The 26,516-nt window shown below is 38.9% G+C and overlaps 1 protein-coding gene across 3 annotated transcripts in view; it reads left to right on the top strand.

The window, feature by feature from the left end:
• Nucleotides 1-26,516, top strand: part of MDN1 (midasin AAA ATPase 1) — a 158,771-nt gene that overhangs the window by 70,565 nt on the left and 61,690 nt on the right. For all 3 annotated transcript variants that reach the window (XR_014147804.1, XM_081828637.1, XM_081828638.1), the window contains exons 34-50: nt 2,789-3,007; nt 3,726-3,923; nt 5,417-5,625; nt 6,341-6,463; nt 8,605-8,802; nt 9,928-10,035; nt 10,403-10,591; nt 14,075-14,164; nt 14,270-14,533; nt 14,714-14,975; nt 20,888-21,047; nt 21,881-21,997; nt 23,019-23,227; nt 24,207-24,355; nt 24,718-24,929; nt 25,251-25,471; nt 26,371-26,484. Coding sequence is in view for 2 of the 3 variants with exons in the window: in XM_081828637.1 (XP_081684763.1) it covers nt 2,789-3,007; nt 3,726-3,923; nt 5,417-5,625; nt 6,341-6,463; nt 8,605-8,802; nt 9,928-10,035; nt 10,403-10,591; nt 14,075-14,164; nt 14,270-14,533; nt 14,714-14,975; nt 20,888-21,047; nt 21,881-21,997; nt 23,019-23,227; nt 24,207-24,355; nt 24,718-24,929; nt 25,251-25,471; nt 26,371-26,484 (3,042 nt within the window). In the remaining variant the exon portion in view is untranslated. The remainder of the gene's footprint in view (nt 1-2,788; nt 3,008-3,725; nt 3,924-5,416; nt 5,626-6,340; nt 6,464-8,604; nt 8,803-9,927; nt 10,036-10,402; nt 10,592-14,074; nt 14,165-14,269; nt 14,534-14,713; nt 14,976-20,887; nt 21,048-21,880; nt 21,998-23,018; nt 23,228-24,206; nt 24,356-24,717; nt 24,930-25,250; nt 25,472-26,370; nt 26,485-26,516) is intronic.

The following is a 26,516-nucleotide window of genomic DNA, read 5'->3' as shown; positions in this document are numbered from 1 at the left end:
GAGCCTCACTGCTTGTCCTTAGGGAGCTTGTTTACTGTAAGCTTTGTAAAGCCTACATGGCAGCACCTTCTTTGGGGAAGCATTAGAGATCCTGAGGGAACAAGGAGAGTAAGGGAGAAGTGGCTCAATTTTTATCATCTAGAAATGGATCAGGTTGGCACAGCGTAAAAATGTTCTTAAAAACAGGGAACTAGATAAAGCTTTTATTTCCAAATTTTCTTTATAAAGATATGTAAGATGTAATGAATCTAATATTTCAACTAATTATGAATTCTAAATTGAATTCTGATCCTATTCAGAATACTTAAGATATATTCACTGTATTCTCTTAATATATAAACACCACTGAGTTCTTCTAACTTTCTCTAGGAATTTTTGTTCATAAATCTCAGTAGTAGTTTTATCTATATATCCCTAGTATGAACAAAACAGAAAAGATTCTATGAAATTGATGGGTTTTTTTGTTTTTTAAATAATGACCTCTGAAGGGCATGTGGGCTTTTTAAAATCTCCCACTCTGGGGCGCCTGGGTGGCTCAGTTGTTAAGCATCTACCTGTGGCTCAGGTCATGATCCCAGGGTCCAGGGATTGAGCCCCACATCAGATTCCCTGCTCGGCGGGAAGCCTGCTTCTCCCTCTCCCACTCCCCCTGCTTGTGTTCCCTCTCTCATTGCATCTTTCTCTCTCTGTCAAATAAATAAAATCTTTAAAAAAATAAAATAAAATCTCCTACTCTTATGACCAATACTTCTGAAGACATTGTGTTTTTGTTAAAATAACATGTTAAGAGCTATTTCCTTGAGTTTTGTTTCTAAAAGTAGAAATAAGGAAATTCATAGTTCTCATTGGTTATGGCCAGATTTTTCTCCATAAGGGTGGTCCCATTCACGGTGCTAACAGCAACTTAGTAAATGTACCTGCTTGGCATAGTCCTTCCAACATGGAGAAGTTTTATTTTGTTTGTTTGTTTTTAAATAGAATGAAATCCATTGTTTTGTTCTTATTACTTTAATGGGTAGTCTAAAATTTCATTTTCTTTAATTACTAGTGATGAACATTCTGTATGATTTACTTTATAATAAATACCAATCATTTTATCTTTATTTTTTAAGTACTTCTCTACACCCTACATGGAGTTCAAACTCAAGATCCTGAGATCGAGAGTCACATGCTCTACTGACTTAGCCAGCCAGGCGCCCCACTCATTTTACATATTAGTATTTATTATTACATTTATAACATGGATTCCTATTGTTACCTTTCAATATTTGTTATAAAAAATACATATGAACCCATCCACCTTACCTGATGATTTTCTGTCCAATAGTCAAGGTTTAATTATCCTCTAATAATGGATAAAGTTGTCTGTTAAGTCCTTGATTTCCTTCAAATTTATTCCATTCTGAAATATGGATCCAAATACTCACATTTAATATCTAGTTGCTGAAACAACATTTCTTTCCTCGTTGTGACTGGATTTTTTTCCCCTTCAGTTACCATTTTAAGTTCTTTTTATTTATTTATTTATTTATTTTATTTTTTTTAAAGATTTTATTTATTTATTTGACAGAGAGAGACACAGAGCAGGAACACAAGCAGGGGGAGTGGGAGAGGGAGAAGCAGGCTTCCCGCGGAGCAGGGAGCCGGATGTGGGGCTCGATCCCAGGACCCTGGGATCATGACCTGAGCCGAAGGCAGACGCTTAACCGACTGAGCCACTCAGGCGCCCCTTAAGTTCTTTTTAAAGATTTGTGGGGTTTTTTTTGTAATTAGTATTTTTCTTCTAACTAGATAGTTTTCTACTAAGTGATTTGCAGTATAGCCTTGAAGGCTCTTGTTGAATGGTCCACTTTATATTATAGCAATGCTGATTGCTCCCCATCATATTTTCTTTTTTTTTTTTTTTTCATATTTTCTTTTTTTAAAAAACATTCTTTGGTACTCATACGTCTTAGATAAATGTTTATTGTTGACTTCAGGAGTTACATAAAGTGCTTTATTAAACTTAATTGACATTGCTTCTAATCTACATTATTTTGTTTCCAAATATTTTACGATAATTAGACTAGTCCTTTAACTTAAATCATGAAACAAAATTTATGAATCCTCTAATTTGCTGAATTCTGATGGATGCATTGATTTAATAAAACAAAAAACCTGAACTAAATGCCACTGAAGCGGCACCTGCGTGGCTCAGTTGGTTAAGCATCTGCCTTCAGTTCAGGTCGTGATCCCAGGGTCCTGGGATCGAGTCCCACATCTGTCTCCCTGCTCGGTGGGGAGTCTGCTTCACCCTCTCCCTCTGCCCTCCCCCCTGCTTGTGCTGTCTCTCCTTCTCTTCCTCTCTCCGTCTCTCAAATAAAATCTTTTAAAAAATGCCACTGAAAATATGGCATCCCCATTCCAGTGAATCAGTATAAAATACAACAAAATTTATATATTTTCTAAAATCATTGTGTCTTCATAATTGTATCTGAACGTGAACCAAATGAATACTCTCTTTGAGCAGTTTTCAGGATTGCTTCTTAAGCTGTAATTCTCAAGTGGTTTTTCTTTTTTGGTAGGTGTGGAATGCTATTCATGAACCTCTTGTTCATGTAATAAAAGCAATGGACCCCCTCTACCTAGAAAAAGCAGTAATGTACTTTCCTTTCACAAAAATTTGCATATAATCTTATGGAGCACAGACCTCTCTTAGGCCATCTCTGGGCCCCATGTTACAAAACCCTATTTGGAATTTTTGATATAGCTACTTCTAAGCAACTGCCTTTGCCTCCTTGTGTCTTAGGGGCTGACATAGCTGAGGTGATGCTGGATTTCATTGATTGGCTGACCCACCAGGAATTTGGCCGAAGGTGTGTGGTCAGTATCAGAGATATCCTGTCCTGGGTTAACTTCATGAATACAATGGGGGAGGAAGCTGCTTTGAAAAGGCCAGAGACCATCTCCACTGTGACATCATTTGTCCATGCTGCATGCCTGGTGTACATAGATGGAATAGGTTCAGGTATGTTGTCTGTTAGCTGGTGTGGGGTCAAGGGGGTTAGGGTAGAGGGGAGTATGAAATGGAACAAGCCCAGACCTCTGACCTCTGACACAGATACTTTAAAAAAAAAATGACTTACTCTAACATTTCTAAGACGCAGAATGGATTTTATTTTCTTTCTACTCTTTTTGAGAGGTGGTTGATATAAAAGAGAGGCTGCAACTTCTCATTGCTTATAGGCCAGGGACTTGGTAAACATGAAATGGTGATTATCAGTAAAAAGAAGATTGTTGGAAATGCCCTTGCTCCTGAAGGACTGGATAATTCTTAACATGAACGGTCATTTATAGTTAATGGCCTGAATCCTTTAGTTTGTTTGTTTTTAAGTTTACCATAATTTCATAAAATTCAGTGTTTAAGTTCTGTTTTATCAGCAGTGAAGATTAGAGATATAAACCAATATGATCAACAGTACCACATTAATTACTCCTACCTCCAGGCTGATTCATCATGGAGTGCATAGGTGCTTTATTGAATAAACTGCTTCTGATCTGTGAATTGTGGGGATGGGAGATCAAGACTTTGCCTTTGGACTATTTACAGTAGCAGTTGCATTTTGGGTGTAACTTCAGCAAGGGCCTCATTTCCTCTGGAAACCACTCAAGAGCTCCTGATGAGTAGTTGGGAAGCTTGCCGTCCGTGCTATTGTTTGATGGACTGATGATCCTCTGTGTTTTAGGGGTAACTTCCTCAGGGTTTGGTACGGCCCTCTTGGCTCGCAAAGAATGTCTGAAATTCCTAATCAAGAAACTTTCCAAGATAGTACGACTTACAGAATGTCAGAAAAACGAATTGAAGATTTATGACAGACTCAAGGCCAAAGAATTTACTGGAATAGATAACCTTTGGGGAATTCATCCATTTTTTATACCAAGGGGTAAGAATGATTTTAAATAAATGAAGATTCTCTTCTTGTAGATCATAGGTACTTGACTTTATTGTGACTTTTAGTGTATCACGCTCATGATTATTTTTAAACTAGTTATCTGAATTAGAATCTGACTTGACATAACCAACTGTAATTTCATGAATAATTAAAAATATATAACTGACATATAAAAATAGGGGAAAGTATAGTCTTTAATCTATGAATAAATTATCTTGTAAAAATGCATTTATTTTTTATTTAGTGCTCAAAACAAGAGCTTTCCTATACTGATAATTCAACCCATAATGTATCAACTATAGACCTTCATCACTGCTTACCAAAATAGTTTTGTGAACCCTTGTGGGCAGGAATTTCGTCACTCATCTTCCTGTCCCTGACACCTGAGATGTAATCTAGCAGTCATAGGCATTCAGAAAATGTCTGTTAATTGAGTGAATGGATGAATGAGTGAATGATTAAATGGGAAACTCGGGTGAGTTTCAGTTCTAATCCTTGCTCTCATTCTTACTAGGTTGCTTCTACCAAATATTTAAATGAGGTAGATTAGCTATCTTAGAAGGCACTAGTAATTTTTCAGATTGTTGCTTCTCTAGGAGGGTCATCTGTTTCTTGTCCCTTCCTCCCTCCCTACATTAATAATTATTGAGTGTCTGAAATGCTTAGAGGAGCAGTGGCAGTTACGGGGGGTTCAGAGGTGAACAAAACCAGCCTAGGTTCCTGGCCTAATGGAATGTCGCCCTTTTCTCTCTCCCTCTTCAATAATACTCTTCATCCATGATGGTGCATCCATGATCTGATTTCTCTAAGTCATTATCATAATATCCAATACTCTCATGTAGGAGCTATATGTTAGTGACCTAGGACTGGGTGGTCCTTGCTCTGCTTCCATAGCTGAGGTAATAGATGTTTTCCTAGCTCTCCAAACTGGTATAAGAAAAGTTTCTTCCAGGAAACACAGTGACACAAATGTTAAGCCCTATAAAAGTATTATTTGTCTGCAGTTCAGCTAGATTTTGGGTTAAAGATGCATCCTGAATTGTCTTGGAGGCCTAAAAACCTTAGATGAAATTGTTTATATGGATACACGTGGCCTACACACCTAGCTTCCCCTTGACTTTTAGGAAAATTATGTGTGAAGGTAAATTGTACAAGTACATGTAGTAATTCCAGGTGTAGGTTGTGAAAGGAAAAACATATGCTTGCAGTTAGACCTATGTAAGTAAGTATATGCATAGTTATAAGCGCTGGAGAGATCTGAGTAGTAGGCACAGTTGAAGAACATATGCTGCTGGCTATTCCTTTAAAGGATTTTATAACCTAAAAGTGGGGAAATGTTGAAATAGGGCTGAGCATTTTCATTACAGATGGTGCTTCACTGACTGAAAGTCTACTTGTTAGAGTCTTTAAATCTTGGCGTTGACATGGATATGTGATTTGGTTGATGTCCAGCTTATATGTGGCTTTTCTTTTCTCCACTTAAGGACCTGTCCTTCACAGGAATAATATTGCCGACTATGCACTCAGTGCAGGCACCACAGCTATGAATGCCCAGAGGCTCTTAAGAGCTACAAAACTGAACAAACCCATTCTCCTGGAGGGCTCCCCTGGTGTGGGCAAGACAAGTTTGGTGGGAGCATTAGCAAAGGCTTCAGGCAACATCCTTGTTCGAATCAACTTGTCAGAGCAAACGGTAAGCTTAGTCATCCTGTAGCTGATGAGGATGAGTATAGGGAGTAATATTTGTATTTGTTTATAGAGTTTCTTAATCAGAAATAGTTAGGGCCTTTTCAAAATCCCAAATATTTCATGGTGATAAAGACCACAGCAACATGACCTTCCAAACTAAGTCTCCTTTTAGATTCATTAATAACTGATATCTATAATATTATTCTCTTTAGATGCTTTATTCTAATTGTCTTTTGAGAGATAATTGCCCAATTCAGTATTTATTGTAATATAACCCTCTTTATTTTTGTCCTTCCTAAAAAAAAAATAATAAAAATAAACAGTCTCACGAAATTATGGGACAAGAGGTGACAAATGAGACTCTCTAGGAATGGGGTCTGGGTCTGGGAGCAGGGCCTGGACATTGTTACTGGTCTTTGTTTTTATTTGTTTTGTTTAAAGCTCACCAGTTAATTTCCAAGTATAGCCACCGTTGAGAACTACTGATCTAGAGCTCCTGCTCCAATCGATTGATACTTGCAGTATTGTGATGAGAAGGTCCTTGGGGGCATGTCTGGGCTCCTGGTAAAGAGTGCTAGGATTGATTAGTTCTGTCTTGGGTATAAAAAGGAAAAGTGGCATAAGGCCCAAGAATTTATCATGTTACGTTTAGGGTCTTGGGATCTAGTTAATTTTTTTATGTAATGTTGGCTTTTCCTCCTTTCTGCCCCCTCTCAAAGGACATCACAGACCTGTTTGGAGCAGATCTACCTGTTGAAGGTGGCAAGGGAGGAGAGTTTGCCTGGCGGGACGGGCCCTTGCTGGCGGCTCTGAAGGCAGGCCATTGGGTTGTACTGGATGAGGTGAGAGGACTGTCTTGTGCCCAGCATGGGGTCACAAGGGGAAGAGCAGTCATACTTTTCGTATTGCTGGGACGACCAATGCTGTTTTGCTAGTAAAGATAAATTCTCTAATGAAGAAAAGTCCTCCATGGTTTCTTTTAAGAATAAGAAAAGTCACTCGTCAGAAAGCATATAGAGAAACCCCTGTATATACAAGCCACTAACTCCTCCTGCTTTTGTAAGCCGGCTTCCAGAGAAAAACTGTCTTCGCTGGTTTATTCTCTGGTCTCTGGTGGGCTGGCTCTGTATTTTGTATTTATTTCATGGGTGTTTTACAGTGTCAACCACATGTTTTATAAGTGCAACAGAGAGACTGCAGGAAGTTATCTTAAGAGACATAGAAAAAATGGTGAGAAAATGGTCAGTGTTACATGTGCATATTGGATAAGTTGTTGACTGGAAGAACAGAGTCCCTCATGATACTTGGGATAAATGCTGAATCTTAGTGACCAGCAGGCAGCTGGAGATATTGAAAAGTGCTGCACAAAAATAAAAAATTTAAGGCTGTGGGCAAAAGCATCTGGTCACTTTGGATATGCCTTGTTAATCCAGGAAAAGGCTGGGGAGTAGTGGTGGAGCTTCAACGATTGGTGTGATCAGAATGCTGTGGATGGAACTTTTGAGACTGGCCCCAGCTGGTCCCCAAGATTCAGACCCCCTGTGGGGTTTCTTTTCAGCTGAGCTGCTTCTTATTTATCGTGGGGGGAGATATTAAGGAGGAGGAAGGTGATTTTTAGAAAAAGATGCCTGATCTTTAGCCAGGAAAAAAAAAATGCCCAGTTTTAAAGTTTAAGGCTTCAGACCATACTCCTATTGGGTGGAAGTGCATACAGGTACGCAAGACATTCTTGACTGCAGTCACATTTAACAGCAGCTTTTAGAGCTTTACCTGTTTGGGAATATTCAATGGAATTTGTGCTTTGTAGTGTTTATGTAAACATGACACTTGAAATTCTGATATAGTCTGTTTTTTTTGTCTGTTTACGTTTTATTGATTTCGCATTTTCCTAATTGAATTTTTCCTTGTTACCTAAAAACTACCACACTTCGCATCCCTGAGCTGTAATCTGAAGACCTCCATTCAGCTCTTTTCATTTTTGGCACAGAAACTTCTTGTATTTGTTCTTGTTCACAAAAATGTTGGTGAAAATTAGCTATGTTGATCTACTTTATGTAGTTTATATCATGACTTTGAAGCCCATTTGGAGATTTCATTCAGTATTTTACCTGAGAAAGATATTTAAGTATGTAAAGAGCTGTCTTCATCTTTAAAGGTCTCACAGTGCAAAAGTGAGATCTGTGTACTGGCAAGTTTTTTTTGGTAAGCTGGGATATACAAGGTAGGTCCGTATAGATGAATACAATGGACACAGTTTAATTTTAGAAAAGATTTAAACTGCTTTTTAAAAAATTCAGTCTGAATATTCAGTTTACTTAGAAGTTATTGATAATTTATATACCCCAGATGTCTGACATACATATGTGTATATGTATGTATATACATATGTGTATATACACACATATATATATAAAATAATAGGATGAATATACTTGGCTTAAGAAAAAGAATGTTGGGCGCCTGGGTGGCTCAGTTGGTTAAGTGACTGCCTTCGGCTCAGGTCATGATCCTGGAGTCCCTGGATCGAGTCCCGCATCGGGCTCCCTGCTCGGCAGGGAGTCTGCTTCGTCCTCTGACCCTATCCCCTCTCATGTGTTCTCTCTCTCTCAAATAAATAAATAAAATCTTTAAAAAAATAAAATAAATAAAAGAATGTTACTGGGGCACCTGGGTGGCTTGTCAGGTAAGCATCCGACACTTGGTTTCGGGTCAGGTCATGATCTCAGAGTTGTGGGATGGAGTCCCATGGCAGGCTCTGTGCTCAGCGGGGAGTCTGCTGGACATTCTCTCTACCCCCCTCCTCCCCTCCCCCCTTCCTTTCTCTCTCTCTAAAAAATAAATCTTAAAAAAAAAAGAATGTTGTCAATATTGTTTGAGCTTCCTCCTCCTGTAGACAGCACTATTCTACATTTATGCATATTCTTCTTCTTTTTGTTATAGTTATACAGCGTATATAATAAATATATGTACTTTCCTCAAATAGCTCAACCTGGCTTCTCAGTCTGTATTGGAAGGACTCAATGCTTGTTTTGACCACAGAGGAGAAATCTATGTTCCTGAGTTAGGAATGAGTTTTCAAGTACAGCATGAAAAGACGAAGATTTTCGGGTGTCAAAATCCTTTTAGACAAGGAGGTGGGAGGAAAGGCTTGCCGAGGTCTTTCCTTAACAGATTCACTCAGGTAAGATTTGCTGTTGCCATGGAGACCAAAGGTGGAATGTCAGGGATGATAAGACTGCTGGCACATACCTGTTAGGATGCTCACTGTAAGAATGAGAGAGCATCAGTTTAATGATCTGTTTCTCAATTCCATGTCTCTATATGATGAATTTTAACGTGACTGATGCCCATCATCACTTCCTTCCTGGTGTGAGTCCCTTTGTCTTCAGTCCTGGAGAACCTGGTGTGTTATCCGTTAGTAGAAAATAAGGTGACCACCCCTCCAGGAATTCCATTACCGTGCTCAGGATCAAGGCCAGTTTTTGACCATTCCAGGTGTCTAAGTGATCTATTAAAATACTGAAATTTTTTTAATGATGAAAATGATGTATTAAAGTGAGAAGGAAAACTAACAGGAAGAATAAAAAATCCAGTGTTCTCCATACCAGAGTCAATCATTATTAACATTATTAATATTTGATGTCTTTCTTACTTTCTTACTGCCTTTATTCTCATTTGCAGAGGTCGGAGAGAGAGAGAGAGGGAGAGTGTGCGCGCGCGCGCCGTGTGTGTGTGCGTGCGTGCTTACATATGCTTACTTGTTTTAACATTTGTCGAAGTTTGACTAATCTGTAGATTTGGAAATGGCTCTAGATGTTAGCTTTCTTCAGTGTCCCTTTCCATTGATAATTAATAATTTACTGAGTATCTTTTCAGAATAATGTATTATGAAGAATTTCAAACATACTGAAAAGTTGAAAAGTTGAGATTTTGAAGTAAATGCTCCCATGCCTTACCATCTTGAGTTTTGAGGGCATTATATACATGAGAAATTTAAAATATATATATATACTTAAAAATATAAACAAATGCACTTAAGTTGTATGTATCTTTTTTTCTTTAATTCACTAGAGCGGAACTAACAACAACAAAACCTCTGTTGCCCTGTATTTCAAATATTTTATAGGATTCTGTATCCTAAAAATGCAAGAAAAGAGATTTCTGTAACTGAAATTTTATATATATCTAAACTGAGGTGCTGTTAGTTTGGTGTTAAATAACAATTTTACTTACAAGTGGTAGTCCTTCCTGGTGTTCAGGAAAGAGAAGCAATAGCATTTCTTCATGTTCTTTTTGGATTCTGTAGGTCTTTGTGGATCCCCTTACAGTAATTGACATGGAGTTCATTGCCAGTACTCTGTTTCCAGCCATTGACAAAAATATTGTTAAGAAGATGGTTGCTTTCAACAACCAAGTAAGTACCTACTTGTATTAATTGTTTTTAGTTTTCATGCTATAATAGAAGCATCATTTTTTTCATCGTGGGACACTATCAAATTTACCAGTCTATCTAAAATAAACCACATTGAATTGTACAAGTTTCTAGTGGAAGAACCTATTCATTTGAGGATTACAGTAATTCAGATCTATTGTGTGTATCAGTGTTAATGCTTACAAGAGTATTCCTGGTTTAGATGTCTGGGTTGGGAGAAAGAGACATTTGTATCAAACCTGCTAATTTCTATTTCAGATTGTATATGCATTTGTAGTACATTGATAGTACTTAATGCAATGCACCTAGCAATGGGACATGTTTCCCAATAATGCTGTTTTCTTTTTAGATTGATCACGAAGTGACTGTTGAGAAGAAATGGGGGCAAAAAGGAGGACCCTGGGAATTCAACCTTCGGGACCTTTTTCGTTGGTGTCAGTTGATGCTAGTTGACCAGTCCCCTGGGTGTTATGATCCTGGTCAGCATGTGTTTTTGGTCTATGGTGAGAGAATGAGAACCAAGGAAGACAAAGAAAAGGTGAATTTAACACTTGTTCTTTGTGTTTCTTTCCATCTGAAAGTTGATTTCCTAAGGGAGAGAAAGGGCATACTCACTAATAATACTAAACTCATTAAAGCTGCTTAGAATTTAGAAGTTAAGGAAAGAGGGGTGCCTGGGTGGCTCAGTCGGTTAAGCGGCTGCCTTCGGCTCAGGTCATGATCCTAGGGTCCTGGGATCGAGCCCCATGCCCAGCTCCCTTCTCAGCGGAGAACCTGCTTCTCCCTCTCCCTCTGCCTACTTGTGCTCTCTATCTCTCTGTCAAATAAATAAATAAAATCTTTAAAAAAAAAAAAAAAGTTAAGGAAAGAGCTCTTTCCTTCGGCCTCTTTCCGGCGGCAGCAGCGGATTACGCAGGGCCAAGATGAAGGCTTGAGACCTTCCTGGCAAGAAGAAGGAGGAGCTTCTTAAACAGCTGGAAAAGCTGAAGGTGGAGCTGTCCCAGCTGCATGTCGCCAGTGTGACAGGTGGCGTGGCTTCCGAGCTGCCATCACCCATGTTATCACAGTCATCAACCAGACGCAGAAAGAGAACCTCTGGAAATTCTACAAAGGTAAGAAGTACAAGCCCCTGGATCTGCAGCCCAAGAAGACACATGCCATGCACCGCCAGCTGAGCAAACACGAGGAAAACCTGAAGGCCAAGAAGCAGCAGCGGAAGGAGTGGCTGAACCCGCCGCAAAGTACAGGGTCAAAGCTTGAGCACTGGCATCAGTAAAACACAAACTGGGGGGGAGGGGAAAAAGGAAAGAGACTAAACGTTCACCTACCTCGAGGTGTCAGAGTGCAGAGTAGTTTGCTTTGGAGTACACACTTTATTTATCCATCTGAATCCTCTTATTGCAAACCTTCTTAAAACAGTTTTGCCCCCCAGTAATAAAGAACTAGGTCTTTTATCCTCTTTCAAGGTGCAAAGGGGAGAAACATGAGGAGACAGGTGATACTCAGTAGAGGAGGAGGGTTTTCTGTTTTTAAATAAACTTTGAGTTACAAAGTCTTTTCTCTACAAAGTATAAGTAGTTACATAAGAGAATATTCTGTATCTGAATGGAAGTAAAAATACCTCTTTGTAAACAGAAAATAACACTAGAATTCCTAACCTAATAAACTAATAGTGTGTTCATTTTGCTTTGTGGTATTTAAAGTCCAGTCTCACAGAATACAGTAGCTGCAGGCAGGAGGCACTATCATGACCTCCTACCAATGAGGATTCAATGCCCACAGTCATGGAATATCACCTATAGTAAGTGCTGGAGCCAGCACTCCAGCCTAGAGCTTTCCTTCCATATCCCAATTGTAGCCAAATGTTAACTCATTCATTACGTGCAAGTGCCTTTTGGTCATTATATTAGGACAAAATATTCACCTAGTTTTTTTTGTTAAGATTTTATTTATTTATTTGACACAGAGAGAGAGACAGCTAGAGAGGGAATACAAGCAGGGGGAGTGGGAGAGGGAGAAGCAGGCTCCCGGCTGAGCAGGGAGCCCGATGCGGGGCTCGATCCCAGGACCCTGAGATCATGACCTGAGCTGAAGGCAGATGCTTAACGACTGAGCCACCCAGGCGCCTCTCACCTAGTTTTTTAAAATATGATTTTATTATATATAATTCATATACCATCAGCTAGTATTTTATTTTCTTCGTCCACTTAACTGATTATACTGTATTCATTGTGGCCAGACCCTGGCCAGTTATTGGGTAATTGATGTTAGTCAGATAGAATGTCACTGAAAGGTTTCCATCACTTCTCTATGTTAGTTATTGTAATTCGTGCGCACAGGCGCGCGCACGCGTGCACACACACACACACACACACAGTGAATAGGAAAAAGGCTTATCAAAGCTGGAAGAGTTTGAGTAAATTGAATCTGACTTTGTAAAACTGAATAAATCAACTACATTTTGAAAGTATTTGTAATTTTAGTTCTGGTAGACTGTCAGGGAGAGGAAAGGATAATCTGCTTTGGAGTAGAATATAAGGTCATCAGACACCTGGACCCAAAAGTATGTGACAGGAGCACTTTTCTCCTGTGCTCCTTTTTGAGTCTAGTCAACGTTTGGTACTGATAATGATTTTATCTTCATCATTTTTTTCCTGATATTTCTCAAACTCATTAATTTTTTTAGCTGAGGTGTAATTGACATACAACATATAGTTTTGGGTGTACAACACAATGATTCAGTATTTGTATACATTGTGAAATGATCACTGCAATAAGTCTAATTAACATGTTTCACCTTACATAGTTACAAAAGACTTTTTTTTTTTTTAAAGATTTTTTTAATTTATTTATTTGAGAGAGAAAGAATGAGAGAGAGCAAGCACATGAGAGGGGGGAGGGTCAGAGGGAGAAGCAGACTCCCCGCCGAGCAGGGAGCCCAATGCGGGACTCGATCCCGGGACTCCAGGATCATGACCTGAGCTGAAGGCAGTCGCTTAACCGACTGAGCCACCCAGGCGCCCTACAAAAGACTTTTGATGACAACTTTTTAAACCTGTTCTCTTAGCAATTTTCAAATACGTTACACAGTATTCTTGACTATAGTCACCATGTTATACATTCTATTCCTATGACTTATTTTATAATATTGTCATTTTCTGATTTTAGTCCAGTGTACAATGATTAATATGAGTATTGCTGCTTTGTTAGAAACCTGCAACTTGGTGTACATATCCTGGGTGGCTGGAATTTTTCCTGCTGCTCTGGGCTAAATTAGTGTATTTCACACACTCCTTGCTTTACCCCCTACCTCAACTCCTCTTAAAAAGAAATCCAGAAAAGAAGTAGAGCTAGTGGCAAGTTTTCTAATTGTATTTCTGGTAAGGTTGTGATTACTGAATGTAAATAATCAGAGAAATAACATTGGTTGTCCTTCTACAGAAATAGAAAGCTAAAATGGTGTTTCGGAGTGAGACCGGCTTGGATCTAAAATCACTTACTAACCATGAGTAAATCCTTACAACTCTTATGAATCCTGTTATCCATATCTGTAAAGTAGAAATGATACCTAGTTTGCAAGGCTATAAGGATCATACATAATAAAGCACCTCTATAATGTTTGGCACATAATAGGTGCTCAAGAAATGGTCATTGTTCTTTATAATCCTCAGACTACTATTCTCCTCTACCTTTTTAGGTGATATCTTGAATGATGAGAGCATATTCATTTTTCATCTGTAGATTTGCCATAACATCCGTGATTTTAATTTATGATACATTGTCAACTGGAATCTCAAATAATTTGAGATTAAGTGACTAGTCTTTGCTTGAGTTCCAGTTTGCTTTCATCTTGAAGATTTAAATAAATGTAGTTTATGGGAGAAGATTCAAAAGGATAAGGAAATTGTGACTAGTGTCCATTCACAGTGCTGAGACTGTTGTTGCTGTGCATGTTTTCTAGAAGCTTTGGCTCAGAATTTGATGGAGTGATTCGTGTTCTGACTGTATTATCTTCATTTAGGTCATTGCTGTATTCAAGAATGTGTTTAATTCAAGTTCCAACCCATACACGGGATCCAGACTATTTCACATCACTCCTTATGATGTTCAGGTGAGGCATGTAGGAATATCCTCTGTTCTTTTACATTTTTCTTTGATTTCCTCTGCTCCCACAACCAGGCACACTTGTGAAATCTCACCGGCATGTCTTTTTCAGCTGGGCTACTCAGTCCTTTCCCGTGGCAGTTACGTTCCTCTACTGTCCCGCCGTCCCCTGTCACTCTTGCACCAGTCGTTACGGCCTATGGAGTCTATTATGAAGTGTGTGCAGATGAGCTGGATGGTTATACTTGTGGGGCCAGCCTCTGTGGGCAAGACCAGCCTGGTCCAGCTTCTGGCACACCTGACTGGTCACACATTAAAGATCATGGCTATGAACAGTGCAATGGACACTACAGAGCTTCTGGGTGGATTTGAGCAGGTAAATGGTCTGCCTTCACATTTTCAGGCAAAACATACATAATGCTGTGGTCTGACCGATGGTCTTTTGAGTTGGTGACTACAAGTAGTATTTTATTTATTTATTATTTTTTTAATTTAAAGGAGTATTCTTTTGAGTCTGGTCAGTGGCTATGATGAGTTTGTGCTCTGGAAATTTCAGGTTGATCTTATACGTCCGTGGAGGCAGCTGCTAGAAAAGGTGGAGGGCACTCTAAGGGCACTGTTAAGAGACAGCCTCCTTATCAGTGCTGAAGATACAGAAGTAGTGCTAAGAGCCTGGAGTCACTTCCTTCTGACTTATAAGCCCAAGTGTCTTGGAGATGGTGGTAAAGGTATCACAGTGGAGATTGTCAACAAGCTGGAAGCGGTATTACTGCTTATGCAGCGACTCAACAATAAAATCAACTCCTACTCCAAGGCAGGTATGTGTGTTTGGATGTGTTTATCAGATATGTATGTAGCATTGTCCATATCGTGTCCATATATAGGTAGTAATATATTTGTAAGGTAATATCTGTAATTTTTTTTTTTTTTTAAAGATTTTATTTATTTATTTGAGACAGGGAGCATGAGAGACAGAGAGCATGAGAGGGAGGAGGGTCAGAGGGAGAAGCAGACTCCCCACCGAGCAGGGGGAGCCCGATGCGGGACTCGATCCCGGGACTCCAGGATCATGACCTGAGCCGAAGGCAGTCGCTCAACCAACTGAGCCACCCAGGCGCCCTGTAATTTTTTATTAATGTAATAGTTATTAACAAAACTTGAAAATCTTTGTTTTAGAAAGTAAAATGAAGCTAATGTAAAATAATCCAAAATTGATGATCCTAAACAAAACAAAAACAAAGAAATACCTGTACAGTACTGTAAATGTATTTTCCTTATAATTTTTAAAATTTTCTTTAGCTTACTTTATTGTATGAATACAGTATATAGTATATATATACAATGTACATAATGTGTTAATTGACTGTTATTGGCAAGATGGCTATTAGTAGTTAGGTTTCTGAGGAGTTAAAAGTTATACGTGGATTTTTGACTGAATGGGGAGAGGTTAGCACCCTTATCCCCTTTGTTTTTTAAGTGTCAACTGTATTTCTTTAAAGACTTCTGGACTTTGTGGATTAGTTTGATCTTGTATTTTTATTTGATCTATTTAGACTTAAAAAAACCAAACAGTTCACCCATTTCTCCCCCACAACTCCCTCAACCTCCAACCTGTTCTCTGTATCCAGAAGCTTGGTCTTTTGTTTAAGATCATACATGTAAGAGAGATCATATGGTATTTGTCTTGCTCTGACTTATTTCACTTAGCATAATGTTCTTGAGGTCCATCCATGTTGTCATAGATGGCAAGATTTCATTCTTTTCTATGGCTAAATAATATTCGTGTGTGTGTGTGTGTGTGTGTGTACACACACCACAATTTCTTTAACCATTCATCTATGAATAGACAATTAGGTTGTTTCCATATCTTGGCTGTTGTAAACAGTCCTGCAGCGAACATGGTGTTGCATACATCTTTTCAAGTTAGTGTTATCATTTTCTTAGGATAAATACCCAGAAGTGGAATTGCTGGATCATATGTAGTTCCATTTTTAATTTTTTGAGGAACTTCTGTACTGTTTTCCATAGTGACTGTACAAATTTACATTCTCACAAGTAGTGCACAAGGGTTCCCTTTTCTCCATATGCTTGTGAACACTTGTTATTTCTTATTTGATAATAGCCGTTCTAACAGGTGTGAGGTGATCTCTCATTTTGGTTGTGATTTACATTTCCCTCAATTACTCTGAGCATCTTTTCATGTACCTGTTGGCTATCTATAGGTCATTGGAAAAATCTATTCAGATCCCCTGCTCAGTTTTTAATGGGTTTGATTGTAATTTTGCTGTTGAGATGTATGAGTTATTTATAGGTTTTGGATATTAACCCCTTATCAGATATATGACTTGCAAATATTTTCTCCCATTCAGTAGGTTACCTTTTCATTTTGTTGATGGTTTCCCTTGCTGTTCCAAAACATTTTAGTTTGATGTAGTCCTACTTGTTTATTTTTGTTTTTGGTGTTATATTAAAAAAAATCATCACCAAGACCTATGTCAAGGAGCTTACCACTTAGCTTTTCTTCTAGGAGTTTTGTGGTTTCAGGTCTTTCATTCAAGTCTTTAATCCATTTTGAATTTTTGTGTGTAGTATAGGATAAGTGGTTACCGTTTTATTCTTTTGTATGTGGCTATCCAATTTCCCCATCACTGCTTTTAATTGAAGAGATTGTCCTTTCCTCATTGTGTATTCTTTGTTCCTTTGTAATAAATCAATTGACCATATATGTGTGGGTTTATTTCTGGGCTCTCTTTTCTGTTCCACTGATCTATGTGTCTGTTTTTAATGCCAGTATCATGCTGTTTTAATTACTTTAGCTTTGAAATATAGTTTGAAATAAGGGAACTCGATGCCTCCAGCTTTGTTCTTTTGTTTTAAGATTGCTGTGGCCATTTGCGGTCTTCTGTGGTTCCATACAAATTTTAGCCTCTATTTTGGAGAAAAATACACTGGAATTTTGATAGGGATTGCATTTAATCTGTATATTGCTTTGGGTAGTATGGACATTTTAACAACATTCATCCAATCCATGAGCATGGAATATCTTTCCATTTATTTGTGTCTACATAATTTCTTAATGTCTTAGAGTTTTCAACATACAGATCTTTCACCTCCTTGGTTAAATTTATTCCTAGGCTTTTTTTTTTTTTTTTTTTTAAAGATTTTATTTATTTATTTGAGACAGAGAGAATGAGAGGGAGGAGGGTCAGAGGGAGAAGCAGACTCCCCGCTGAGCAGGGAGCCTGATGTGGGACTCGATCCCGGGACTCCAGGATCATGACCCGAGCCGAAGGCAGTCGCTTAACCAACTGAGCCACCCAGGCGCCCATTCCTAGGCTTTTTTTAAATGTGATTGTAAATGTGATCATTTCAATTTCACTTTCTGATAGTTTATTATTAGTATATAGAAACACAATGGGTTTTTGTGTATTGCTCTTGTGTCCTGTAACTTTACTCAGTTCGTTTATTCTGTGTGTGTGTGTGTGTGTGTGTGTGTGTGTGATGTAGGGTTTTCTGTATGTAATTTTACATCATGTGCAAATAGTGACAGTTTTCCTTTTTTCCTTTCCATTTTGGATGCCTCTTATTTTTCTCTCCTAATTGCTCTGGCCTGGAATTCCAGTATTATGTTGAATAAAATGGTGAGAGTGGACATCCTTGTCTTGTTCCTGATCTCAGAGGAAAAGCTTTCAGCTTTTCATTGTTAAGTAATGATGTTATCTGTAAGCTTGTCTTATGTAGCTTTTATTACATTGATGCATATTCCTTCTATACCCACTTTATTAAGAGTTTTTTTAAATCATGAATGGATGTTGAATTTTGTCAAGTGCTTTTTCTGCATATATTGAAATAATCATATGATTTTTATCCTTCATTTTGTTAATGTGTGGTATCACATTGATTTGCAGATGTTGAACCATTCTTATATCCCTGGAATAAATCCCACTTGATTGTAGTGTATGTTCCTTTCACTGTATTGTTGAATTTAGTTTGATTGTTTTGTTGAGAATTTTTGGATCTATGTTTATCAGTAATATTAGTCTATAATTTTTTTTTTGTTTTTTTTTAAGTAGGCTCCACGCCCAATGTGGGGCTTGAACTCATGACCCTCAGATCAAGAGTTGCATGCTCTACCAACTGCGCCAGCCAGGCGCCCCTAGGCTGTAACTTTCTTTTCTTGTGGCACCCTTGTCTGGTTTTGGTATCAGGGTAATGCTGACTTTATAAAATGGGTTTGGAAAAGTTCCCTTCTCTTCTTCCTCTTCTGCTTTTTTTTGGGGGGTGGGGAAGTGTTTGAGAAGGATTGATACTTATTCTTTTTGAATGTTTGGTAGAATTTACCAATTCTATCTTCTTTCTGGGTGACACTGATATGTTACAGTCCCATGGGATCAGGAACTCAAGCTCTCCTGGCCTCCAGAGCCAGAGGATCAAGAGGCATCCCTGGGGGGTAGCTATAAAAATCAGGGCCCTGAGACTTATGTAAAAGGCTTTCTGGGAGGTACTGGTGCTTTTGAGCTCCACAGAGGAAGAGCACAAAGATGGCACCTGTCTTCTTCCCTGGAGAGTGTTCCAGCAGGCTCTAGGATGTATATGTTATATTAGATGCCTGCTCCTCAGGTTATCTTTAATACAGGCAGGTGAGCCTCCTTCACTTTAATTCTGGGTGCAGTTGGCTGCCTCTGAGCTGGACCTTGGGGTGGAGTCTGAGTGTGTGAGCCCTTTCTCTAATCACAGTCTTGTGCTCTTGAGATGCAAGCTCTATTGCTTTTAGAAGATAGAAGTTTTGAGGGCTTGCCTTTCAGGTACATGTTTTAAAAGTTGGGATTCCTGGTTTTCAGGTCCTTCCTGGTTGTGGGTCACAGCCCTGGGGGTGGGGTTTATGGTGAGATTATTTCTCAGCCTCTCCTACCTGCTTCAGTGTGGTGTTTTTTATTTTGTTTGTTTTCATTTGCCTGGTGTGTAGTCGTCAGACTTCAGGGGTTTTGTTGTTGTTGTTGTTTTGTGTTTTTTTTTGAGGAAGTTGTTCCATATGTAGCTGTCGATTCAGTGTGTCCATGGGGGTAGGTGAATTCAGGATCTTTCTGCACTGCCATGTTGAACCAGATCATTTTGATCTTTTCAAGCTTGATTTCAAGCTTTTTAAGGTCAGTTCAGAGTAACCTTTACTCTAGGGCTAGATTAGCCCCACTATTTTTTTTTTTTTTTTTTAAGATTTTATTTGTTTATTTGACAGAGAGAGCAAAAGCAGGGGGAGCGGCAGGCAGAGGGAGAGGGAGAAGCAGGCTCCCCACTGAGCAAGGAGCCCGATGTGGGGTTCGATCCCAGGACCCCGGGATCATGACCTGAGCCAAAGGCAGATGCTTAACTGACTGAGCCACCCAGGCGCCCCAAGATTAGGCCCACTATTGAGGCATAGTTTGCATGGCATCTCTACTGAATGGCCTGTGTATTCAGTGGGGTCTCTTCAGACAGTGGCTGGTAGGAATTGGAGCAATACTCAGGCTTGTATGAACTCTGGGAATTGTTCCAATCATAACTCCCCAACAATTGTCCTTTCCTTGCAAGTTTTCTTACCCTTGTGGAACCTCCCTCACCTTTTACGTGCATATGCAGACTGTTATTTAGCCAAAGACTCCAGCGGCCTTATCTAGATTTCTGGAGCTTTTTGAGTAGCTCCTTCATCCCAAGTGCTCTGCCCTTCAGTCTAGTTGTCTTGGCCTCCCTGAGTTCCAGTCTGTTTGCTCAAATCAGTGAAACTGCTCTTGTATGTTTGAGTTTCCTCTCCTTGCTTTGCAATTCAGAAATTGCTTCCAGGCAAAATTGAGGGCAATTATAGGGTTTTTTCCTCAGGTATCACAGCCTTGTGCTGTTGACCAGTGTCTGAAAGCAGCTATATCGTATGTTTTGTATAGCTTTTTATTTGTTAACAGTGGAGGTAAAGTCAAAACTTTATTATTTCTCATGGGGTCCAATGCATTATACTTTGTGATATGAACAAGGGTCATAAGGCAATTTCCAATAAAAAAAAGAGCAATTGAAAAATTTCTAGGGATGGGTTATATAAACTATAAAGCACTAGGCAAATAAATAGCAATTGTTACTCTAGTCCTGTGATATGGTCATTATAAAGAAAGCCTGGTTTAATGACATTGATTTTCATTGTGCCAACTTTTAATGCCCTTTCATTTGATAAAAATGCAGTAATAGGTGGGAGGCACTATTCTCCTTATGCCATTTGAGAAATTGTAACCAAGATTATTTACCTTTTCTGTCACCTTTGAGTCACCTCTACCTAGCCATTAATTCAGAAAGTCATTAAAAAGTATTTTCTGCTACAAGACCTAATTTTTTTTTTACCTGTTTTGTTTAAACAAAAACCTTTATTTATTTTTTTTTAAAGATTTTTCTTTATTTGCGAGAGAGAGAATGAGAGACAGAGAGCATGAGAGGGAGGAGGGTCAGAGGGAGAAGCAGACTCCCGCTGAGCAGGGAGCCCGATGTGGGGCTTGATCCCGGAACTCCAAGATCATGACCTGAGCCGAAGGCAGTCTCTTAACCAACTGAGCCACCCAGGCGCCCTATTTATACTTCATTATGAAACTTTTAAAACTTGGGCCGTTAGGTTTCCAATTTTTTTTTAATAAACTCTTAGGGGTTTTTGTTTTTCTTTTGTTGGTTTTTTTATTGCCCTGGTTTGAAATTAAGTGCTGTGGCTGTGACATTTCAGAGTTTGCCAAACTTGTGGAAGAGTTCCGGAATTTTGGGGTAAAGCTTCTGCAGTCCACCAGTGGCCACAGCCATGGCACGTTTGAATGGGTCGACAGCATGTTGGTTCGGGCTCTGAAGTCTGGAGATTGGCTTTTGATGGACAATGTTAACTTCTGCAAGTAAGGACCTTCTGCTTAATCACAGAATTGAAATTTGAGATATGCTTATCAAAGTAGAAACCCAGTTGGAAGCGCTGGTATTTTGAACCCATTGTTAACTAGAAACAAATCCTCAACCATATTCTGTAGACTGATCCCTGTGGTGAACAAAGGTAGTTGGTCATTAGCTGCAAGATTTTAGTTCTGTATGACTGTTTTGAGCTAACCTGAAGGCTAACAGAATTGGATTACTTTTCCAACCGTTTTTGAGGTAGACCTTTTTATTTAACATCAAAAATACTCTTTTTGTTAGGGGCATTCTTGAAGGCAAATTTTTGAAATGGAGGATCTTTTACAGGGCAGACATTTAGTAAATGTGCATCAGTGTGTATTGCTTTGATTCTAAAGTAAGGAAAAATGCATAAAACTACATAGTACACAGCGTAATAGAAACTACTCCAGGTCAGATGATGGGTTTCTCTACCTGGAGCATTTTTCAGAATGTTTGAATTGAAACCCAGTTGCCTTCAGATTGATTTGATAATGCTGGGAAGTGGGGGAGATGGAAGAGGGAAAGAGAAAAGAAAGAGCTATAGATCATGGAATAATTTTCCTTTATTTTATTTACTTACTGAACAAATATTTTGTATATTTACTGTGTATGAATCTCTGGGCAACATACCTTGGGGAGCGATAAGGGGAATGGACGGGGAGAGAGAACACAATTCTATATGGGGGCGTGGTCCATGCTGAAGGAGGACATGGGTCAGGAGCAGTGGGAGGCCTGTGCAAGGAAAAGTAGAACCAGTGCAGCATTTCAGTCTGTCACCATTGTATTTGAATTCTCTCTGCAGCCCATCAGTGCTGGATCGTTTGAATGCTTTGCTTGAGCCTGGAGGTGTTCTCACTCTTAGTGAGAGAGGACTGATAGATGGATCCACTCCCACCATAACACCAAATCCCAATTTCAGGTATTTGTGCCTCTTAAGTTTCTGCCTAAGAATCTGACTGTCTCAGTGGGAGAGGTAGACATTCAGTGGGACCTTCTTACATGTTATATTTATGATCCAGTCATAAGTATGTTCACCTGTTTATTGATTCAGTTAACACATATTTATGGAGGCTTTGCTATTTGGCAGACTCTGGGAGCACATCAGTAAAGAAGGGGGGCTCCTGGCTGGCTCAGTAAGTAGAGCATATAACGCTTGATCTCAGGGTTGTGAGTTTAAGCTCCACATTGGGCACAGAGCTTACTTTAAAAAATGAAATAATAATAAATAATCAAGAGGTGAGGTCCCTGCAGTGGGTTGGTGTTAAAGGGTTGAAGCAGGGAGACTGATCACAAGTCTTTCGCAGTGGTTCAGGCAAGATATATGTTAGCTTAGACTAGGGTGGCCATATGAGTGGGAATTGCTGATGGTTGGGTAGGTTGAAAAAAGAAGCAGCAAGGATTTTACCTAAGCTTTTGGCTTGAGTAACTGGGTAAATATGGGAGCCATTTATTGAGAAAGGGAAGACTGGCAAAGGAGCAGGTTTGACATGGGGAAGTTCAGCAAGGAATCCACTGTATAGCATTGGAGATGTCAGATGGCTAGGTGCAGATGTTGCTAGACATCGAATATATGAAGGTAATTGTTTCAGGAGAATACACTGCTCCCTTTTCTAATCTCTGTAGGTGAGTTAGAATGATGAATTAGCACTATCTGATTTGGGTAATATCTGAAAGTAAGAATTTTAACATTCTCAGCATCAAAGGTGCACTGGATAAACAATAGTTTCTAAGGAGAGTAGGTTTAGAGAAACTGATTTTGCTGTTTTGATGCATTTTGGCACTAGAAGATAGAATACAGATGAAAGTGGAAGACTTTGAGTTAGTGGTTATCTCAAGCTCCCTAAAGATGAACCACATAGGATTTGCCCTCACCAGTTGTTGCTGAGCCGCATCATTGGTTATAACTGGGAGTTTAATTTTTTTTTTCTTTGAATTGCTAGACTTTTTCTCTCGATGGATCCTGTTCATGGAGAAATATCCCGAGCTATGAGGAATCGTGGACTTGAAATCTACATTTCAGGAGAAGGGGATGGGAACATCCCAGATGACCTGGATCTGAAGGTTCTGCTGCACAGCCTTGGGTTGGTGGGGGATAGTGTGTGTGACAGCCTCTTGGCTCTACACACAGAGATCCAAAGCACTGTAGTAGGTAAGATGCTTGAATTCTAGGCCTCTGCAGAGTTTTATTCTTCTAGAAATTCATATGTTATTCCATTTGACTGCTCATCTAGGAGTTCTTAAATTTAGTGTACATACAAATAGAAGTCATCAGAAAAATGTGTTAAAAATGGAAATGTGCTGATGCCCTTATTCCCCCTAAGAGATTGCGTTCAGCAAGTCTGTGTGATGCACAGAAATTAGTATTTTAAAGAAGCTTCCCAGGTAATTCTGATGGATTCATTCAGATACCCTTATTTTGAGGAATACTGCTTTAGGCACTAAAATTTGTAAAGTTTGTCCCTCTTATCTTCAGGATGGTCATTGAGTCTTTTGAAGGTAGAATTAAGAGGGAACTTTGAACTGCTTAAAACTAGTGTTTCTTCTTCTAAATGTCCAAATATACAGGAACAGGCAAGAATAATAACAAAGGTAATGATAAAAAATGAAATGCTATTTATTGACTAACTGCTGTGTATTAGGTACAATGTCAGTTGCTTTTTTAGTCTTCACAATAGTTCTTCAAAGCATGTTTTCATTTTACAGATAGGGCTCAGAGAGGTTGAGTAACTCATCAAAGCCAAACAGTGAGGTTTGAATGCAGTTCTGTTGTATTTGAAAGCGCATCGTCCTTTATGAGGTCACGCTCATTTTGCTACTTCAGTGTGTATCAACTTTAGATTAAGGATATATATGACCAGGCTTTGTCATACTTGTAATTGTCGCTTTCCTGCAACATACTTTTGAGAGCCAGAAAGGGAGGGAGGGAGGCAGGATAGGGAAGGAATATGAATGTTCCCACAAGTCCATAATGTGCTACTGAGCCCTAGATTCCACTTAGAAGGCTTTCTAAGGTAAGTATCTGGGTGGATTTGAGTGGAACAAAGTTTGATGTGAAGATGAATTTATCTGTTTTCACTGGAGATTTTGCGGAATCTGTTCCCCATAAATGGCAATTTTTTTCTTTATAGGTTCTGCAACGTCCTCTATTTCAACTCTGATTCAGACAGCCTTACTCATTGTGCAGTACCTACAGCGAGGGCTGAGTTTAGACAGAGCCTTTTCTGAAGTATGCTGGGAAGCATATGTCCACTCCCAGCATTCACCAGCAAACCATAAGGTACTATGAAGTGTTTCAAACAGCTTCCTCAGTTATAACACTCTACATTATTTAGGTGGAGGAAATTCTTTCTATTGATGGTAACTTTAATGGACTGAGAGTGGAGCACTTCAGTTACTCTTTAGTAGAGATCTGGCATCTAAAACATTTCTGGAAAATAGGTTAAATGTAAATACTACTTCTTCGAAACTTAGCTTAGCAGACAAAGTGGAATTTACCTTGTAATGTTGAATATTGAAGGCTGTGATGAGAGTTGTCATGAGATAATCACAAAGGTCTTGGAAAACCATTAATATTCTACTCGTTTCTGGTGATAGCACTTATATGTTGCCTGTACACCACATGTTTTTATCTCCTACCAGCTCGCACAGGCTTTACTGGAGAAACATGTTTTTTCCCTGCGAGCACATGAAACCTGGGGTAACTCCATCCTTGCCATGGGCCTGTGGCCAGATTCTCTGCCCTCGGCTCTCTTTGCTACTGAAGATTCTCACCTGTCTATAGTCCGAAATGATGGACAGATCTTAGTATATTGCCTCAACAGGATGAGCATGAAAACCAGCAGCTGGGCCAGGTTAGTGGAGCCTTCAGCTTGTGTCTGTTTGGCGTCTTGACTCTTTTTTTTTTTTGATGGTAGTGATCATGACCAACATGTTTGACCAGAATGTGATGTGGTCATTTATTACCCAGCTGTCATAGTTTCTTGTTCATTGTAATATTGCTCCCTATTATTATTCACTCAATATGTTTTAATTGTCCTCCTTTGAAGGGGACTAATCTTTCCCCATTACCTCTTGGATCCATATTTGTAAAGTTATTTTCCTGGTTCTTTGAAATATAAAATGAAAGTTCATTCTAGTACTGATTTTGCCTTATTTTTTCTAATGAATTTCAGGATTCAGCCTCTTACCTTGCCAGACTTAGAGAAAATTATGCAGTCCTCTAACCCCGAGAGCTTGAAATTCAGTTCAGTTGAAGTGGATACTTACTGGATCGATGAAACAGATGTTCTGGCCATGGCTGTTAAATTGCTTATAGAAAGAGCAACCAATCAAGATTGGATGCTCAGAGTTAAATGGCTTTATCATTTAGCCAAGAATATACCACAGGGGCTGGGTGAGTCAAAAAGCTTAATTTGTATAGTAAGTGAATATATTTACACTTATACTATTTTAGGGCCTCAGTAGCTGTGTTATTCTGTGAGGATACTGTCAAAATTCTATCTGGGAGATCTAGCAAGAAATTTGTGACTTGGCATTACTGTTTGTATAGCTGTTAAAAAAAAAAATTAAGGCACATATATATCTGCCCTTAGATATGTTCTAAGAGAAACTTTGCCCCCATGTAATCCTTAGCATTTCAGGATCTTCCACCTTCCTATCAAATACAAAAGGAAAATGTACCATGTTATGTTACTGTTTATTTTTTGAACATGCTGCTATACTTCTGCTATACAGTCATCCTGACTGGGGAAGGTTGCTTTTGGTAACCTCATTTCCCCTAAAAGTGCATAAGAGACTTACTTTAGTTCCAGTGGTCTAAGTTGTCATGCTTAATTTCTTTGTACTTTTTCATTTTAAGAGGAAAAACCAACAATAACAACATTGCATGGGTTGCAAAGTACAGGACTTGGAATTTGTTGGTAGAACTTGTTGCCTAAAGTAATTGAGTTTGCATGAACCTTTTTATTCATGAGAACTTAGAGAATGTGTGTATTATGTGGTGCATGTGATCTGTCTAAAATTGTATAGAGAGAATTTATATATTTTATCTGCGTTGTCCTATATGAGAGCTACCAGCCACAGGTAGCTACTAAAATGTAAATATAAATTAATTAAAATTAAATAAAATCTAAAATCCAGTCCTTAGTTGCACTGGCCACATTTCATGTACTTGTTAACACGTGACTAGTGGCTACTCTGACAGTGCAACTATAGGATGTTTCCATCACTGCAAAAAGTTTGCTTGGACAGCCCCACTTCAAATATTAACATTTGCTTCTCCTTCCTCCACAGAATCAGTACAGATTAATTTGGAAGCCAATGCTGCATCTCTTAGGAATTTTTATTCAAATTCTCTCTCAGCTGGGGTCAGCAATGTCATCAAAATATTACAACCAAATATAACAGGTACTGCACCTGATTTAATTTCGAGTTCTCCG

This window comes from Leptonychotes weddellii, chromosome 8 (assembly GCF_054177405.1).
Source record: "Leptonychotes weddellii isolate Sample4059 chromosome 8, ASM5417740v2, whole genome shotgun sequence".
Taxonomy (NCBI): domain Eukaryota; kingdom Metazoa; phylum Chordata; class Mammalia; order Carnivora; family Phocidae; genus Leptonychotes; species Leptonychotes weddellii.
The sequence above is the reverse complement of the archived record's forward strand: the minus strand, read 5'-3'. Positions and strand labels throughout refer to the sequence as shown.